The sequence below is a fragment of the Sus scrofa genome, chromosome 3 (assembly GCF_000003025.6).
Source record: "Sus scrofa isolate TJ Tabasco breed Duroc chromosome 3, Sscrofa11.1, whole genome shotgun sequence".
Lineage (NCBI taxonomy): Eukaryota > Metazoa > Chordata > Mammalia > Artiodactyla > Suidae > Sus > Sus scrofa.
This window is the reverse complement of record NC_010445.4, coordinates 113,529,640-113,548,659: the sequence shown is the minus strand read 5'-3', so window position 1 is coordinate 113,548,659 and position 19,020 is coordinate 113,529,640. Positions and strand designations below refer to the sequence as shown.

At 58.0% G+C, this 19,020-nt stretch overlaps 1 protein-coding gene across 16 annotated transcripts in view; it reads right to left on the bottom strand.

Annotated features, from left to right (window-relative positions):
- DNMT3A (DNA methyltransferase 3 alpha) overlaps nt 1-19,020 on the bottom strand; it is a 107,177-nt gene that overhangs the window by 60,489 nt on the left and 27,668 nt on the right. For all 16 annotated transcript variants that reach the window (XR_002342124.1, XR_002342126.1, XR_002342129.1 and 13 more), the window contains exons 2-3: nt 18,705-18,961; nt 5,220-5,324 (exon numbers count right to left, since the gene is read on the bottom strand). Coding sequence is in view for 8 of the 16 variants with exons in the window: in XM_021085527.1 (XP_020941186.1) it covers nt 5,220-5,324; nt 18,705-18,767 (168 nt within the window). In the remaining 8 variants the exon portion in view is untranslated. The remainder of the gene's footprint in view (nt 1-5,219; nt 5,325-18,704; nt 18,962-19,020) is intronic.

Genomic DNA, 19,020 nt, shown 5'->3' with positions numbered 1-19,020 from the left:
CAAAAGGTCCTATTAGGTGGGCCAATGAGCCAATACTACTGGGTAACTCCCAACAGCTGAGGTAAACGGTACCCAGCTGATTGAGGCTGCCGAGGAGTGGTCCCCGGGCTTCAGAGCTCACAGCCCAGGTCTTCTGCTCCGAGTTGGAGCGGTTCTGCCCTCCTGAACTCGCTCACTCCGAGCGTTGTGTTGGAGGTTCAGCCTCTAACGAGGAGTAACTCTGGCTTTGGGCGGTCTGGCTGAGCTCGGCGCCTGCTCCCAGCACCCCCTCCCCTCCCCCCTTTCTGGGTTATTCTTAGCAAGAGGTGACCTCAGAGTGCTCCCACTGAGCAAAAAATAACCCTGGAGGAAGTTGATGAGCATAAATCTTCAATGAATAAGTCCATATACCTAGTAAACAGGGCAGGGAGCCCCAAAGGACCGCTTCCCCCCAGGGTCTGGTGGGCGAGGTTACAAACGGGCCCTGCTAGAGCCCTAGCTGTAAGCAGCACGAGCAACAGAGGCGGTCGCAGGGCTGCCCGGGCCTGTGACCAGGCAGGAGCCGGCTTCAGACACCCTCCCTCGTTACGCTGCAGCGGCCTCGGAGCTGGGGAACAGGAAGATGCCTCTTCCGCCCAGCCTGACGCTCGCACCCACGCGCAGCCCCCACTCTCCGGCCAGCGGAGGCCAGCCCCGCACGCCGCTGCCCCCTCCTCCGCTCCCGGGCACTGGCCAGCGCGCAGGCCCCGAGCCCAGGTGCCAGCTCCCCTCCTAGGCCCCGCCCAGCCCCGGGGCGGCTTCCTGTTTCCTGTTGCCGCTCCAGCTGCGAGCATCCTGGCTGTGCGGCCAGCGCCACCGACCAGCGCTGCGGCCCGGTTTCGCGAGGCCCACCTCTCCCCCCTCAGCCGGCCGCAGCCTTTCCCACGGCCCCACAGGCTCCCTGGCATTTGGGTCAATCGCCCTGCTCGGTTCTATGGTCTCTGGATGCTTTTTGGAGCAGGCCTACACACTTTTTTCAAAGAGCCCTGCGTCCATATATTAGCTTAAAGGGAACCGTGGATACTCCAGAGGCCATGGCTGGATGGCGAGGAGGAAGGGGCACAGGGGGCTGTGCAGTCCGGGCGTGGGGAGTCAAAGTCCAGCCCCTCCTCTCTGAACCTCAGTCTCTTCATCTGAATGTGGGGGCGGTGATGGCAGCAGCCCCCATCTACCCCCACAGGTTTGTTGTCAGGGTCAAATGAGGTCACGGCGCAGAAAGCCTCTGAAGGCGGTAAATTGCTGCCCCTTTGTAAGCCCGTCCCTTCTCGGAGCAGGTGGACAGCATGACGTGGGGTGGTACCAAGTGGCGGACCTGGCGGAAGAGACAAGCTCTCTCCACCAACCTTCCCAGCTACTTGCTTGAAAAGCCAGGCTTTGGTTTGGGTTTTTTAAATTCCCAATCCACCAGGAAGTGATACTTCTGTAAAATACAAAATCACGCCTGTGGCTGTGGCGACCGTCTCAAATTGATATAAACATTTCTGATGCTTATTCTCAAGTTCTGTACAGACTGGTAACAAACCGTTCACAGACCGGTGCTTCTCAAGGTCAGGTGTGCAGACCCAAGCCTGGGATGGGTGGGCCCATCACCCGTCTTTTTTTTTTTTTTTTTTTTTTAATTTTTGTCTCTTTAGGGTCGCACCCTCAGCATATGGAAGTTCCCAGGCTGGGGTCAAATCAGAGCCACAGTTGCCAGTTGCCAGCCTACGCCATCACGGATCCAATCACATCTGTGACCTATGCTGCAGTTTGTGGCAATGCTGGATCCTTAACCCAGTGAGCGAAGCCAGGGATAGAACCCGCATCCTCACGGACACTATATCCGATTCTTAACTCGTTGGGCCACAGCGGGAATTCCTTGTCTTACTTCTTAGTATTCACTTTAATTTTTCAAATGGTTCAAAAGGGAGAGCCAGTATGGGTCACTGCTTACAAGGCAGCGGGACAGACTTGCTTGGGGTGTTCAGGAAGCAATGAGATGACTTCTTTGACAAAAGAAGTGGACTCTGAGCACCAGTGCAGAGGCAGGAGAGACCCCGTGGTGAGAAGCCAGGTCCTGTCCCATGAGAAATGGAACCCTTGGAGATTCTCGAGCAGAGACATGCGCCATGTTTAGTGGAATTATGTGTGGCTTCCTCTCTAGCATACTTTGTCGAAATAAGTCATCTATTTGGTAGGTGCTCAGGAGGTATAATGTGTTTGTCATTGAATAAAGAAGGGCTGGGGGTTGACAGAGATGCTGAGGGCAGGTGGTATCTGGTCTGGGTAAGGTACAGCCAGGAGGCTGATGCAGGAGCAAGTGGAAGAAAAGGACAGAAAGGCCTTGGGGGCGCACGTTGGAGATGATTTCATAGCCTTAGGCAGGGGGACGGTGAGGACATCCCTGGAGGTCCCTTGCCCCTCCCGGTCCAGTGCTCTGTGTGCAATGTTTGCACAGATCTGCAGCCAGGTTTTCCTCTTTCACTTCCCAGCACCTCCCCTTCTGTTCCACCTGCCAGAATCTGAGCCAAGCTCCCTCCCCTTGCCAGGCTTAGCTGAATGACACACTCGGCTGCTTTAAAGCTCCCTGGTCAATCTGCTCCCAAGGCCATGGCTGTGCCAGGTCCCCAGAAGCCCTCACTGCCTTGCTCTTCTGCTGGGGAGGTGGGGCAGGGGCAAGTACCTGCTCCGCAGCCAGGTGGTCCAGGACCCAGGGAACCGTGGGCTGGCCCCGAGCTGCAGCACCAGCTTCCCCCACGTGGGCTCCCTTAGGGGCCAGGGAAGACCTACTGGCTGTTTTTTCTCTTCCCCCCAACATGCCCTGGCCCCCTGCCTCCTGGTCAGCATTGCCTCCCAAGCTCTCTCCCAACCCTGCAGCCTGAGTCCAGGTGGCTTCAGGTGCCACTTAGGACATGGGCTGGACCGCCATCCTGAGCGACCTGCGCAGTGTGTGCCCCGCCTCCCACGGGAGCTGCTGAGGCAGATGCCAGGCTCTCACCCGAAAGGCCTTGTAGACACCGCCCCAGTGGCCCCTTCAGGGGGAGCAGGGGGACAGGTTTATGACACTGTTGGCCCTGTGCATTTGGGCTCCACCTCACTGTTTGTAAAGCACCTCGGAGGCAGACGAGACAGCCTTCTTTTATCAGTGGGGAAGCAAAGGTTCAGGGAGGTTCAGTAAGGTGCTGAGGTCACACAGCTGGGAAGCAGTTAATCCAGTGCCGCTGCCTCTGCAGGGTTTTGTTTTTGTTTTTGCTTTTTAGGGCCTCATCTGCAGCAATATGGAAGCTCCCGGGCTAGGGGCTGAATTGGAGCTGCAGCTGCTGGCCTACACCACAGCCACGCCAGATCTGAGCTGCATCTGCAACCTACACCACAGCTCATGGCAATGCTGGATCCTTAACTGACTGAGTGGGGCCAGGGATCAAACCCATGGATATTGGTTGGATTTGAGCCACGAGGTGAACCCCTGCTTCTGTTTTGATTAAGAGTAGGACAGACCTTTGCCGACTGCTAGCTCTTTGATTTGTTTGTTTGGAGTTGGGATTTAAACCCAGGTCTGCTGGATTCTAAAGACTGCACTTGTGCTTCCACATGGGGCCCTGTTCTAGGCCAGGGGCGTATGAGCCACTGACCCTTCATCCCCTGGGCCGTGCCCCTCTTCCCTCTCATTGGTCGTCTCTGGACACACTTCTGTGCACCTGCCCCTCTGACCCTGGGGCCTCACCCAGCCTCTCAGTGATGTGCCCCCCCCTCAGGTTGCAGGGACTCTCAAAGAAGAGTCAAAGGGTCGCCAGGTCTCATGTGCTGCAGGTGGTGGCTCCCATCTCCAGCACCCAAACCAGGGAAAGGCAGGGAGGCAGGGTTTGATCTGCAGACACGTGTGCAGATCAGATACGGAATTACCGGCGGGCTCAACCTGGGCCTCAGCCTGGCTCCCCATCCCCAGCGGCCTGCACGGTGCTCGTCTACTTTCTCCCACAAGGTGCCCTATGCGGGAGGAGAGGGGAGGGGCACCAGGGAATCCAGGAGCGCAGCCTAGAATCTGCTGCCAGCTGGAAATTCCTTTGAAGTTCCCTGTTTTATCTTCCAACTGCATGTAAATTTTTCATTCCAGGCCATAAAATATCCATGTTTGCCTTAATATTAAAATGTTTAAAATCACCAGTTAAATGACTTAACTCCCCCCCCTCCCATCACCAAGCAGAATTGGCAGTGGTGCACTTTTGCACCCTACAGATTCCCACATCTCCTGGCTCTAAGACCCGCCCTGGCCTCCAGCTGGCGCAGCCTCCCTCCCTCTGCTGCCCCCTCTCACCGCATCCTAGAAAGGCTGAGTTACAAATACGGGGCTCCTGGCTCCTCCTTACCTTCGTGCTCCAAGTTTCCCATTCTCAGCTGGAAAGGGGCTAAAAGAAAGGAACCAGCTGTGTTTGGTGCTGGCGAATAATTATTGTTCTGCCTGAGTTTAAGGCCTAAGGAAGGCAGGCTCCTGCAGCCCGAGGGCCTTGCCCTCTGGAGCACTCTTCCTCTTGGGCCACCATCGGGTCCCTGCAGATTCAGAGGCAATGGCATCCAGAAGCCAGAGGCCTACACTTCGACTAGACAAACAGTTGCCAGCCCTCCTCCTCTGTTAGAAAGGGACTCATCAGCCTGTAGTTCTTCTCTATTCGCATTTTTTTTTTTTTTCTTTCCAGGCCCCCAGCGTATGGAAGCTCCTGGGATGGGAATCGAACCTGCACCACAGCAGTGACCCAAGCCACAGCAGTGACCACGCCTGATCCTATAACTGCTAGTCTCTAGGGAACTGCTCTTCCCTTTCCACTTCGATCAGACTCCCAGACCTCAGTTCACCTCCTCCAAGTTCTCCAGGTGGGGCTGAGGCCCAGGGTGGGTGTCTGGATGGGGAGGTGGGACGCCTTGCAGGCAGGCTAGGGAGAAACTAGCTTCTTTCTGCCCTTCCAGAAAGATGCCAGGAGTCCGGGCCTGGTTCAAGTCCCACAAGACCCATAGCACAAGTCCCTGGCCTCTAGGGGCCTCCAGTTCCACACAGAAAATTGACAAGTTAGGGGTGTGGTTGTGGGGTCCAGAGAACGGGGAATGGCAGCAGGCTCTGCGGCTAGAGGGGGGCGCCCCATCGCCGGTCTCCGCAGGACACACGTCATGGGGGTTCGGCGCGCGCCCCTGTGTGCGCATGCGCGCTGGGGGGCCGCCGCCACACTCACCGGGGGGTGCTTGCGCTTCCTGCCAGGCCGCCCCACCTTCCGCGTAGTTGTGCTGGGCTCCTGCCGCTCCTCCTTGCCGCGAGCCTCCTCCTGCTCCTCTCCCTCCTGTGGGCACAGACACAGCCTGTGAAGCCAGGGCTGGACCCCCAAAGCCCTCCCCACTGTCCCACCCCCTGGGCTGTGCCACACCGGTTCCCCTGGTGTCGCTGGGTCACCCGTGAGAGCCGCACTTAAATCTACCCTTGAGGGACTCAGGGCCAGCCCGCAACCCCAGAAGGACGTGCTCTCCCTCTGAGGGGGCACGTTTTTTGAACCACAGAACCAAACACACGCTCTGACAAAGAATCTGTTTCTGGGTATGAGTTTATTTATAGGGGGAAAAAAAAACCCTAACACAAAGTACAAAACTGAAATTAGTTCTTTCTTTCTTTCTTTATTTGCCTTTTCTAGGGCCGCTCCCGCGGCATATGGAGATTCCCAGGCTAGGGGTCAAATCGGAGCAGTAGCCACCGGCCTACGCCAGAGCCACAGCAACGCCAGATCCGAGCTGTGTCTGCGACCTACACCACAGCTCATGGCAACGCCAGATCGCCAACCCACTGAGCAAGGCTAGGGATCGAACCCGCAACTTCATGGTTCCTAGTCAGATTCATTAACCACAAGCGCCACGACGGGAACTCCTAGTTCTATATTTAGTGAATCACCTTTATTGAAAAGAATAGGAGCATATGAAAGGAATAGGAAATTGAGCGATGGATATTGGACACACAGGCCACCTTGGAAGGAAGCCAACCACAGACATGGAGGGCATTACAGTTGCTGGACGTACACCTGCCCTGAAGCATCTGCCGTGTGGCACTGGTGTTGCACACGCCTGTCACCTCACGGGAGCATCTCAGGGACCATGGCTTGGCTCATCTATATTTTTTGTTTTTTCACAATTTAGGGCTGCACCCAAGGCATATGGAAGTTCCCAGGCCAGGGTGTCGAATCAGAGCTGCAGCTGCTGGCCTACACCACAGCCACGGCAACACCTCATCTGAGTCGCGTCTGCAACCTACACCACAACTTACAGCAACACGGATCCTTAACCCAATGTGTGCAGCCAGGGATCGAATCTGCATCCTCATGGATACTAGTCGGATTCGTTTCTGTTGCGCCACAGGGGGAACTCCACTGGGTTCATCTTGATGCCCTTCCTTCACGGAATTTTGGACCAGAGGTTTGGTTCTGCTACCACCCTTCACCTGGCACCTGCCATGGCCATGCCCTGCAAGGCTTGTCTCATGGGGCAGACGCATAAACCTAGAAAGTCCTTCTGCCTCACTGCTCCAGCCTGGCCACAAACCACCCACAAGTCGCTTCTGACTCAGCCGACTCCAGCATGACTAATCACGAGCAAAAATCGTGTTGGGGAAGGAGAGAGAAAGGGACCCTGATCCAGCAAAGGACCCGCAGGCTGCCATCCATGCCCTGCATATCAGGAGCCACAGATGGCTTCACGGAGCTCACAGGGGAGGGGGCCAGCCCAGAGCTGTGCACGTGCCACGGAAAAGAGGCGGTGCACAGATTCCCAGGGGATTTACTCGAGATGGCTCTCAACGTCCCATGCAACTTTCATTTGTTTATGATTTCAAAATAGATTGTGGTTTGCCACATTAATTTTCAGGTGATGGTGGGACATGCAAATGGAAACCTACTGTGACCCATCGTAGACATTAGAGCAGCGCAGGCCCCCTCTGTCCATCCCTCTACCCACTGGTATCCACGAGCAAAAACTGTGTTGGGGAAGGAGAGAGAAAGGGACCCTGATCCAGCAGAGGACCCGCAGGCTGGTCCCCTATCCACTGGAGGCCTGTCTGGGACACACCTGCCCAGGAGGGAGAGTGAGGGTTTAGTTGAGTTCCGAACACATGCAAGTGGAAGGGGATGGCAGGGCCAGGCCTTGGCACCAAGGGGAGGCCACGGTCAAGGTGGAGGAGATGGAGTGTTCAGAGAAGCAGGAAGGGGACGCCAGTGTATTGTGACTGTAAGAAAAAAGGGAGCTGCCATCTCAAGAGGCAGAGCTGACAGATGCAAAGAGGCAGAAGACAAAGCGAGTTGGTTAGGGGTGGAAATGGTCAGCCTTAGCGATAAGCGGTGTAGGGTGACACGGCAGTGAGGGCCAAGGGGCCGGAGCGGGGCTGGAGAGATAACTGAAGGGACCCAGCTGAGAAAGGTCTGGAAGAGAAGCCAAGGACACGGAGCCCAATGCTGGCTCTGGACGGGCAGGGAGGGTCCAGAGTGGACAGAAAGGCTGCCCTGGACCAGAGACCCTGAGAGGCTCTTTTTCAGGAAAACACAACAGAGAAGCTTCGAGGCACAAAGGGCAAGATAAGAGACGGCTGAGTGGAGGAAGGCCCGCGCAGGCGCCCCGGGGGAGCCTGAGCCGAGGGCTGCCCAGGGCCACGTGTCCCACGGAAGGGTCTTCTGAGAGCCCACAGGCACCCTTATTTAAGAAACAAAATCACTTGGGAGTTCACTGGTGGTCTGATGGTTAAGGACCCAGCACTGTCACTGCTATGGCTCGGGTCACTGCTGTGGCGTGGGTTCAGCCCCTGGCCCGGGAACTTCGACATGTCTCAAGCACAGTCAGAAAGAACAAAAGAAACAATCACTTGGATCACACGGTGAGGAAGTGTTACCAGTGCAGCTTAATGTTTGTGAAGGTTCCAACTGATCTACACAAGTATAGGGAATGTCACGCTGAGATGGCGCGCTCGGTCTGATTCCACCTCCGCTAAAAGGACACATCTTCATCTCGATTGTGCTGACCAGGGAACTCAGCATGGACGAAACAGAGGCCGCACGAGGCTGTGGAAAGGCAGAGGGCTTAGAGCAAACCCAAATGGGGGTGAGCCCGGCTGGTCCTGTGCTGGTTCCAGGACTGTTCTCTCTGAGCCTCTGTTTTCTCATCCGTCAAATAGGCATATGAAAGGGTCCATGCTGCCTGCTTCTCAGGTTTTTGTCTTTTTTTTGTTTTCCCTTTTAGGTCTCCGCACCTGCGGCATATGGAAGTTCCCAGGCTAGGTGTCCAATTGGAGCTGCAGCAGCTGGCCTACCCCACGGCCACAGCCATGCCACATCTGAGCTACACCTGCAACTTACGCCACAGCTTGCATCAGCACCAGACCCTTAACCTGCTGAGCAAGGCCAGGGATCGAACCTGTGACCTCATGGATACTAGTCGGATTCTTAACCCACTGAGCCACAATGGGAACTCCCACTTCTCTGGTTTTTAAGAAGACAGATGCATCAATGGTTCACCCCGTCGCCTGTTTTCCACTGCTGGATTCCCGGAGTCTAGAACAGGCGCAGCACTTAGGAAAGAAATTCTGGGCTCTGGAGTTCCCGTTGTGGCTCAGTGGAAATGATTCTGATTAGTATCCATGAGGATGCGGGTTTGATTCCTGGCCTCAATCAGTGGCTCGGGGATCCCACATTTCTGTGGTGTAGGCCGGCAGCTGTAGCTCCTATTTGACCCCTAGCCTGGGAACTTCCATATGCTGCGGGTGTGGCCCTAAAAAGCAAAAAAAAAAGAAAAAAGAAAGAAATTCTGGGTTCTGAACTATTTCTTAAACAAACCGCTTTTTTTTTTTTTTTTGGCGGGGCATGAGGAAACTCCTGGGCGAGGAATCAAATCTGAGCCAAAGCAGTGATAATGCCAAATCCTTAACCTGCTGTGCCACCAGGGAACTCCCAAACTGCATTTCTTAAAAGGGATTCATTTGATTTTCTAACTTTTGCTCTGAGCCAATCAGAGCCTCTGATCAGCACTAGGAACAAGTCACCAGGCTGCCTGCATGGACTGAAAACAAAGATACCTGGAGTTTCAGGACAGCAGGCCCCGGCTTCATTAGCATATGGAGAAAGCCTTTGGGGACCCCTGATGGCAGCCCCATGCCATCTGGAAGCTTGCAGTCATTCCTCTCTTTGGGCCACACATGTGCCCTGCCTGATTCGTCTTTCCCTGCTGAAGTCACTTCAGGGCAACACCCCCTGCGAGGAAGGGGTGGAGCTCCCTGACGCCACGCCACCTGTCCAGGTCCTGGCATGTTGAGAACCAGAAGCCTCCAGGGCCATGTCCTGAGCCTGTCCCTCGGGCCCAAGCAGGGCCCAGCACTCCATGCCCAGTCCAGTGCTCAGGCCTCGGGGACCCCAGGGCTGCGCTTAGGAAACCAAGTCTCCAGGAGGGCCCAGGGGGGAACTCACGCCCAGGTTTGCACGACCCCGGCCCCCATGCCAGAGGCAGAGGAAGGCGGCCCTACCTTCTGCTCCGGGCCTGCCCGCGTGCACACCCACGAGGGAGAGTGATAACACGCTGAGGAGGATGAGCAGATGGCTCGGGGCTGGGCCCCTCAAGGAGGCATGGCAAGGGGCTCGTTCTCGCCATCAGTCAGGGGGCCTGTTTCATTCACTGTCTTCGCTGATGGGCTGAGCAAAGGAATGTAAAATATGCTTATCAAATCTGCAAGCAGCACAGCCGAGTTAGGAGGCGGCACTAATACTCTGAGAGGGAAGAATCTGATCCGCAGTGACTTGGAGCAGCTGGAAAACAGTAACACAATTAGCAGGAACAGATTTGAGCGCAGGTTGGTTTCCTCATCTGTCAAGTGATGGGACTGAATTAGTCAACCCTTCCAGTGAGAAGAGGCAGGAGCACGGCAGAAATTCCAGTGAGCTGGGCTTTGGAGAGAGCAGGGTGGGGGCTGTGGCGGGGTGTGGGGCTGGACTTTTTGCTCTGCTCCCTACTCACGGGTCCCTTCAAGCTCTTTAACTTCTGAGTCTCGCTTCCCTCACCTACCAAATGGGGATAATAATATCTACTTGACAGCAGCGGCGGAGCAATTAATGGAGGCAGTATATGGCAAGTGGACACGTGAGCATCACTCAAGAATTGCTAACGTCCTCCGCCCCGCACATCCTGACCAGAACTACTCCCAAAAGTGCATCCCGCCTTCCTGCCCCCCCCCCCCCGTGCAAATCCCAGCTCCCTGCCCCACATGTGCAGCCATCACTCACGGCTGCAGACAAACCCAACATCTGGCTGGTACCGCAGCAGGGAGATACTGAGGAACACTGGGGCTCCGTGATCTTTCCAAAATACAAAGCTGATTATGTCACTCTGCGGAGCTTAAGCCCTCACTGAGGGGGCTCCCGGGGCCCCGCAGGATCAAGCCAAGCTCCTTAGCTCCGGTGAAGGAAGGCCCTAGGATCTGGCCAGCTGCCTCCCACCCACCGCAAACTGACCACACCAGGTGCAAATTCGGGCTGCTTCTCTCCCTGGGATCTGAGCACAGACCCTTCCTTCTGCCCCGACTACCTTCCCCTCAGGCTGACCAGCAAACACTGGGCCTAGATTCCTCTCCCCTGGGCCCCTCCTCCCAACCCCACCTTGACTAAGCCTCCAGGTCCCTTCTCTCCTATAGCACCCACGCTCCAGCCCGGCAGCTGCCGGCTACGGCCCTGGCCAGGCCGCTAGCCTCTCAAGGGAAGGGACTCTGTCTTATTCACCTTGGCGTCCGTCCCCAACGCTCAGAGCGATACACCTGGCACAGGGCAGGCACCCAAAATACTTGAGGGGTGACTGTCACACAGTGGGTGCTCAACAGACAAGTCCATACACGCAGAGAGAGGCACACGCACAAATCTGCAAACCTGCACAGATACAAGCAGACAGGAGGCACCAGGGCCGTCCCGTTCTTTGTGACTCCAAGTCGGGAAATACGACGACCAAAATGTATTTTCTAGTCTGAAACATCATCAAGTCACTTTACATCTATGTAACTCTTGACAGCTCTCAAAGCCCCTTCACATTTGGTGGCCTGTTAGATTAGGTGGTTACCATCAGCCTCTCTCAACTTGTGAGGCTATGATTTGACCTACATTTTAACACAGCTCACTGGGTGGATTATTTTAAGCCACATACAACTTCTCCTTCTGATAAGCTGGGCCATGACGATAATAATCTCTCGCCTTTGTACAGTACACGGTAATTAACAAAGCATTTTCACATACGTTATTTCATTTTATTCTTGCACTTCACAGAAAGTAGAGCCGGTCTTCTTTTTTTTTCCATTACACAGGCGGGAACTCTGAAGCTCAGAGCAGTTATCTAACTTCCCTATCTAATACGAAGGGAAGACTCTAGGACCAAAATTTCAATCTTTTGATTCCCAGCCCGCGGGTCTTTACACGGCAACATGCCACTATACCCCCACTATGCCGTGTGCTACTGACCTGTGTGCACATGCAGACACACACACAGTGAGCCGTGAGCCAAGGGACAGGCACACGCTGACAGTCACCGGCACACATCCACACACAGCTGTCACAGGGGCCTCGGGTCTAGGCAGGGACCCCTCCCCCTAAGAGAGACACGTCCCACGAGGCCCTCACCCAGAGACAGCCAGCCAGACATACGTGCTCCCTTCAGAACACACACCGGATGCTACTGACCCAGCATCCGTTGAGCAGATGTCTCGAGTTGGTGTTTGAGTCCAGGGGATGAACTTGCCGGATCTAGCCAGCCACTTGCCCGGGCCCCCTGGGACAAGAAGCATGTCCAGCCTGTGCCAGCTGGCTGGCCCGCCTCCCAGGGCCTGTCTGTGGTCGTGGAATTCAGTGAAACGAATTGGCTTCTCTGGCAGGCGAAGCCCGGTTCTGGGTGCTGCAGCACCGGGCCTGCGGCTGCAGGCACAGAACCCCGTGGACCAGCCCACGCACGCGCGCACAGGCGCACAGGCACAGCCCGCCCCGGCCAGGCCGGCAGAGCGGGGCACCTCCGGCTACCATGCAGCAGGGGCAGGGCGGTGGGAGCTGCTGTAACGCTCACACTTCCACTTGGCCCTCCGCAGCCCCCTGCCTTTTCTGCTCTCGGTCACCCCCCAAAGCGGTCACCTCCCAAAGCGCATCAATCCTTTGTTTCAACTATTCAACATCAGTCAACAACTCCCTCAACATCAGTCAACAACTATTCAACATCAGTCAACAACTGCTCAGTGGGCTCCATATTATAATTCCTGATGGGGGTTTTCCATCCCTCCCAAAAGGCGGCACTCCTGGGGGCAGCAGCAGTGTTCTGTCGGCCCCTCCAAGCCCCCCACTTCTCCCGGGCCGCACATTGGGGGTGCTCCCAGGCCCTCCACACCCCTGCACCGTGCTGGGGCCTCCAGAAACGAGACTCCCCCAAGCTTACTCCCAGCCCCCTGAGCCCAGCCGTGCCCACCCCTGTGGTCCTAGCGCTGCCATGAGGCCAGGCCCGTGGGTGTGCTCCAAAACATTTACTGAGCACCTACTGTGTACTGGATGTAAAGACAAGCAAATAGGGGAACTCATTCCCCACGGAAACACACAAGTGCCTGCTGCTGTGCTGAGGCTGGGATGGAGCGCGCCCTCTTGGCCGCCCCTAAGCCCCCTTGTGCTCTTCAGCATCCCACCCCGGCTCTGCACAGCCCACCTTCTCATCCCCAGCCCACCAAGCGCCCTCACTTTACGGAGGGACAGACTCTGCATAAAACGACGTTGTAGTCTTGTGACCATTACCCAGTTGCTCAACCTCTCTAAGCCTCAACTCCTCATCTGTAAAATGGGGATAACGACAGTGGGCGCCTCAGGTTATTGTAAGGATCGAGTGAGTCAATTGCCAGGTAGAGGAAACTCCTTTAGACGCCCTTCTACACTGCGCACGCCTTCAGTGCGGTGATTGTGATTGCCTGTGGCTCTCCGCAGAGGCAGCGGAGGGCATGACCAGGCTCTGTGCCAAGCCCCGGGGCCAGAAAGAAGGACATCCCCCCCATTTCTCAACCATCCGAGGGCACCCTTCCAGCTCAGCTCCCCGCCTGCCCGCTTCCCTCTGCAGAGCTGAGCGCAGCTCCCCACCCAGGCTGTGTGCTTCTTGGCAGGAATGGCTCCATCCTCAGCCTGGGCGCAAGGGACCTGAGAGACCTTGGTCCCAGCCAGGGCCCCTCACTCGGGGCTCTGCAGGGAGCGCAGCCCCTGCCATGGGGAGTTAGGTCATCCTGCAACTTGCCTCAGTTTTGCTTCTGTTTGATGGGTGAAGGGACGAGGGGGCCGTAGGCCTGCCTGTGCCTGTGAACCCAAGAGAAGAGAGCTTCTCCCACAGCCGGGCTCTCGGGGGACTTTCAACTCCCACCGTTCACGCCCTCCTCTGCATTGCCCCGCTCCTCTCCCACACCCCTCAGTCCCTCGGCTGCAGCAGCTCTTCGCCGCAAAGGTGCAGACAGGTTGGTGGTAGACAGGTGGATGGGGAGGAAGCTAGGTAGGTGGAGAGACAGACAGCTAGGTAGCCATCCACAGTACATTACAAGGTGAACGTCGTCTGTGCCGGGTCCCGGCCTTCCCCACTCCCACTGGCTCACGTAAACCTCCCACTTCACAGCTCAGCAGTCACGGCCCGAGTCCGGCCATACTCCAACCCGGGTCTGTCTCCAGAGGCCAGCTGCCCCCTGCCCAAGACGGTACTGACTGCAAAGTGGAACTTGACACGTAACAGCATCTAACTCAGGGGATTCCAGAGTCTCCGAATCCTAGAAGGGAGGTCCTGGTCAGCTCTGGGGTGGGCCTCGTTTACATTATTTATCTGCTCTCCGTGGCCGAGCATCTAATGGGCGCCACTGGGGCTAAAAGCAGATCCGCCATTCTTAGCGGCTGTGCTCCTGAGGAGGTGAGGGCAAATGCACGAGAGGGGTGCTGTTTCAGGGACCCCCGAGGGACCGTGACAAAGCAGAGAGCAGGTCCTGAGTGAGGACCACACGTGGGCTTCCGAGTGCACTGAAGGCGGAGCGCGCCCCGGAGCAGGTGCCAGACCTGCGGGGCCAGCAGCACAGCCAGGAGTCAGCCGGGGAGAGCCCCCCCGCTCGAGGAGGCCCCTGAGCTTGCGAACCAGAGCGCAGGAAGCGCTTGGTGCCCGAGTGACATCGGTACCTGCCAGGCCCCTAGGTTGGACTGAACTGAGGAGGGAAGCGCCTGGTCACAGTGCTGGCCGTACATCGGTACATACGTGTGCACACGCACCGGGGCACACACGTGGCGTGCCCCTGCCCAACACAAATAAGTACCCCCAATGCCGCTTCCACCCAGCAGGGCTGGGCGAGCTCAGGAGGAGCCATCCTGGAGGAGGGGCCTGGAGGCGCAGGCGTGGCTAACCCATCCTCGTGCCTGCCTACCCCCTTCCCTTTACTAGGGCTTCCAACAATGTTCATTCAGTTCGTCCTGGACTCTGTGGACTCCTGGAGCCCTACCACGTGCCAGGTACAGAAAGGTACCTAAGTCTGAGGAGAAGGACAGAGACACTACGTGGACAGAGGGAAGTGGGCAGGGAGAAAGGGAAGGAAGCAGCGTGTCCACAGCACTGTCTGCACAGAAGAGCGTATATCTGATGTATGTGCGCGTGCACTAGTGCACACACGTGTACCCAGAGTCATGCACACCAGCCTGTGTAGGTGAGCTCCTGCTGGAGACGCGGTGCCCTCACTCTACCCCAGGGCAAGAGCACTGCCACCCAGAGAAAAGCACTCTCTGACCACCCTGACCTTCCATGTAAATCAGCGCTTTTGCACCAGCAGCAGAAGAGACGAGGCTACGGCACTGAACGGCTGGGAGGCACCGCCCACTCTGTCCCCCTCACACCAGAGGCAGCCAGAAAGGCACAGAAGCCTGGGTTCTAACCCCAGCACCACCACTTACCAGCTGTGTGGCCTTAGACAAGTGACCTAACCTCTCTGAGCATCAGCATAGTCTTTAATAAGACAGGCTGATGGAAATAATGGAGCCTACCTCATGGAACAATTGCAGGAATGAAATCAGATAATGCAAGTACAGAGCTTAAAAGAGCACCTGGCAGATAGTCAGCACTCAATGCATTTGTTATGTTTCTGAGGCCAGAGGAGAGAGGGGAGCGGCAGGACTGGAGGCCCAGCATAGGGACTGGACTGCTAGCCAGGCACTGATTCACACTGGGGATCTGAGGAGGCCCTTCCAGCCCCAAGGCTTGGAATGCTCTCGGTCCCCTTTCCTGCTCCTTCTGCCCCTTTCTCCCCACTCCACGCGGGGCCTGGCACCCGTCTCCACAATCCCCTCTGAGCCAGGACCAAGGCGCCCGGTCTTCCTGCTGCTCACCTCCCGGCCCATTCCCCTAAGGCCAGCTCCCCCTCCCTTTACCCAGCTGACACCCCCCCACACATCCCGCCCCTGAGCTCGGCCTCCACCCCCAGGCCTGCCTCCTCCCACCCTCCCCAAGCATATGGATGGCAGGGTGGGGGAGGCTGCAGGGAGAAGGGATGCTGGGCAGGGGCCAGGAAGAGACCACAGCCGCCTCTGTCTGTCACCACCCCCCCCAGCTCTGCACCCCGCCTGCTTGAGCCGGGCTCGGGGATGGTTCTCCTGTGAGGGGGTCTCATCCACTCTCATTTTCCTCTCTATCCTGCCCACAAAATCTTTCCTGAGTCCACACTCTGTGCTATACTCAGGCCCCGAGGGTCCACCCAGGCAACAGTGGCTGGGGCCCCGCCCCCCAGGGGCAGCCGTGGGGCTGGATATTATCCACGCCCGTACTTCTCGAACCCCCAGAGGGCTGGTTCAAACAGGGACTGCTGGGGCCCGTCCCCAGAGGTTCTGATTCCGCAGGTCTGGGGTGGGGCCCGAGCTTTTGCAGTTCTAACCCTTCCAGGTGCTGCTGGTACTTCGGGTTTAGGGATGGCATTTCAAGAAGCACTGGTTCTCTCTGTAATTCAGGACAGGCTGAAGCCAGGGCTTTGATCAGAGAGGAGAGAGAATTAGGGAAAGGGCACACCAGGCAGAGGAAGCAGCACAAACAAAGGCCCGGCAGCTCCAGGAAGTACCGGAGGGAAAGGTGCGAGGGGGGCAGGGAGGAGGCGGGAGGGCACGTGGGGCCAGGCGGTGAAGGGGCCAGTGGGCAGCCACACCCCTTCCCTCTGGCTCTCCAAACAGTTCTTTTGTGCCAGGTGCCCCTGGAAACTCTGCCAGGCTCCTTGGGCTGTGGCCAGGCCCATCTTCCCCTCTGCAGCCACACGGCCCCCCTGCCCCAGGCCTGGCTTTCACAGGCGGCCGCGGGCGACAGTCAGCATCTCTGCCTGCCCTCCCAGGGTGGCTCCCTGGAGCTGCGGGAGCTGGTCCAGAGGTGCGGGGAGGCGTGCCCGGTGAGCCAGCCCGCACGCCAGGGAGGAGCACCCGCCGTGCCCCAGCCCCCATCTATCCGCTCCCTCTATCAGCACCAGGCTCTGGGCCTGTGTGTGTGTTTGTTGCCTCTTGAGCCAGAGCAGTTACTATGGGTGGATAATAATAGCAGTCGTAATCCCTCATAATTGGACCAGACTTTGCTGTTTGCAGGGCACTCCATGCCCGTGACCTCATCTGACTTCCACAACCACCCCATAAAACACGCACAGCTAGAGTTACTATCCCCACTTTACAGCTGAGCAAATGCAAGCCCAGCGGGCCTGAAGTCGCATCTCTCAGGCCTGGGGCCCCGGACTTGTGACTGTCTGCCCAGTGCTTTTTCCCTGTCCTGAACTGTCATGGTAGGGAGCCCGTCAGCTGCTCTCCATGGGAGGGGCCGGGGGCTCTGGATGGTCCCGGAAGCCCTGTCCGGTAACAGGAGGAATGTGGCCCAGCTCTCTCCTCCTCCCCCTTGGGTGGGGGGGCAGCAGACCACCAACTGCAAGGGCAGGCCATCACGCTCGGGGAGGAGGGTCAGGGCCACCTAACCTAACAGAGGAGCAAAGCCAGGCCCAAGGAGGGCAGAAAAAGGGTCATGGCCGCAGCTGCCACTCGAGAGCCCAGGTGGCCACAGGGGGCCCCAACACGATGGTGGCAGGGTCTGGGTCCGCTGCTGCCTGAGTTCTGGGCAGAGGTAGCTCTAAAGGCCCATGGGATCAGGAAGAAGGGGACTGACCTGTGACCCCCTAGGAGCCTCGCCCAGTGGGCCACAGCACATGCACTTTCTCCCCAGCTTGTGGGTTTACAGCCCCTCTCCCCCAACCCTGTCCCGCAGCACTCTGCAAGATTCTGAGCTGGGAAGGCAGGTGTCTGGGCTCCTACACACACACACACACACACACACACACACACACACACACACACACGTGCGCGCATGTTGTGTGTGCACGTGTACACATGTGTCCCACAGCAGGACCCAGGCAGGTGGGGCTGTGGGAAGGGCTCCAATGCAGGAGACCAGGCTCTCATCCAGACCCCCCACCAAGCAGCCGGCCTTGGCTTCCTTGTCTGCAAACCGGGGCCATCTGACCTTGCCCCGCTTGTTTCAAGGACTGTCCTCCAGGTCCAAATGGATGGAAACCACCCAGAGAAGAGAAACTGGCTCTAAGAATGAGGGAGCCCCGAAGGAGCTGAGCACACGTGAGGGGAGGGTGGGCAGGGAGCAGGTCTCAGAACTGTCCCCATGGTGGGTCAGCAGAGCCGAGTCTCCCCAGAGTGCTCAGGGGCCCCACACCTGGCATCGGGTGTCCACTCTGGCCCCACGAGTGTGCCCTGCCACTCCCGGAAACCACCCGGCATCACCACCCCGACCCCTGCCCAGGGAAGGGAGAGCAGGCGAGGGACCTGACTGCGGGGTCCGGGGCATGGCAGATGGGGCACCCAGGGAGGCCGTGGCTGGGTCTACCATGCCACTGACAGAGGGTTGGGAAGAGAGAGTCTGGATGCCGGGGGTTTGAGCGGCTTTACCTCACAGCTTGGTGAGGTCCCCAAGTACCCGTCAGGGCCCAGCAAGGACGCCCACCCGTCTACTGTGATCGGCTCTAACTGACTGAAGCCCCTCCTGCAATTCGGCAGAAGGATGAAGACGTCACCCCTCACGGGGCTCTGAAAACAGGGAGGTCACGAGCATGGAGTGACACTGCTCGGAGCCAGGGGTGGGGATGGGGCGGGAAATCACTGTCTCCACCCTGACAGGGGCCGCCCGCGCCCTCAGCACACCGAGGGGCGCCTGGCTGTCTGTGCGGCGAGGGGAGCCCTCACAGGGCCTTGCGTCCACAGCCCCCCGAACTTGCCTTTGGCCTCCCCAAAGCCACGGAACCCCCTGGGGAAACAGAGGCGGCTAAACCAGGTAAGGTGACTCACCTGCAGACACACGGCTAGCAAGAGGCCAGTCCAGAAAGGAAGCCTCTTCAAGGCGGACCCCTAACAACTGTATAGACCCGGGGACTGAAGCTCTGCTCGCACGGACCATCACAGGGCTCGAAAGACTGAGTCCCGGAGCCTGACCACCAGGGTGTGACCTCTCCAGGCCTCAGTGTGCTCAGCACCAAACCAGAGCGGTCAGTCCTCCCTACGGCCCTTGAAGGCTGAACGGCGCGGTCCAGCGCCCAGCACCCCCTGGGCTCCGCTGCCTGCGGACGCACCCTGCCCTGCCCTCCCCGGGCTCAGCGGGAGCCAGCTGCTCACCTTGCGGTCCTCTTCCCGCTCCGGAGCGGAGCCGCTGGTGTCCCCGGGGCCGCTGGCGGGCATCGCGGGCAGCTGGGCGGTGGGAGGCAGGCTGGGGCTGCGCGGGGCTGGGGGGCTGCTGGGCTTTGGGGAAGGAATTATCGTGGTCTTGGTAAGCAAGAGTTAAAACTTAGACATAGATCCTGGTGCGGAGTGAAATTCTGCTGAACCGGCCTCGGCCTCAGGCTGCCTGTGGGTTGGCCTTCCAGTGGCTCCACCTGCGGGGTGGGGGGGGGGGGGGAGAGAAGAGGGGTCAGCAGGGCAGGGCCTGCCCAAC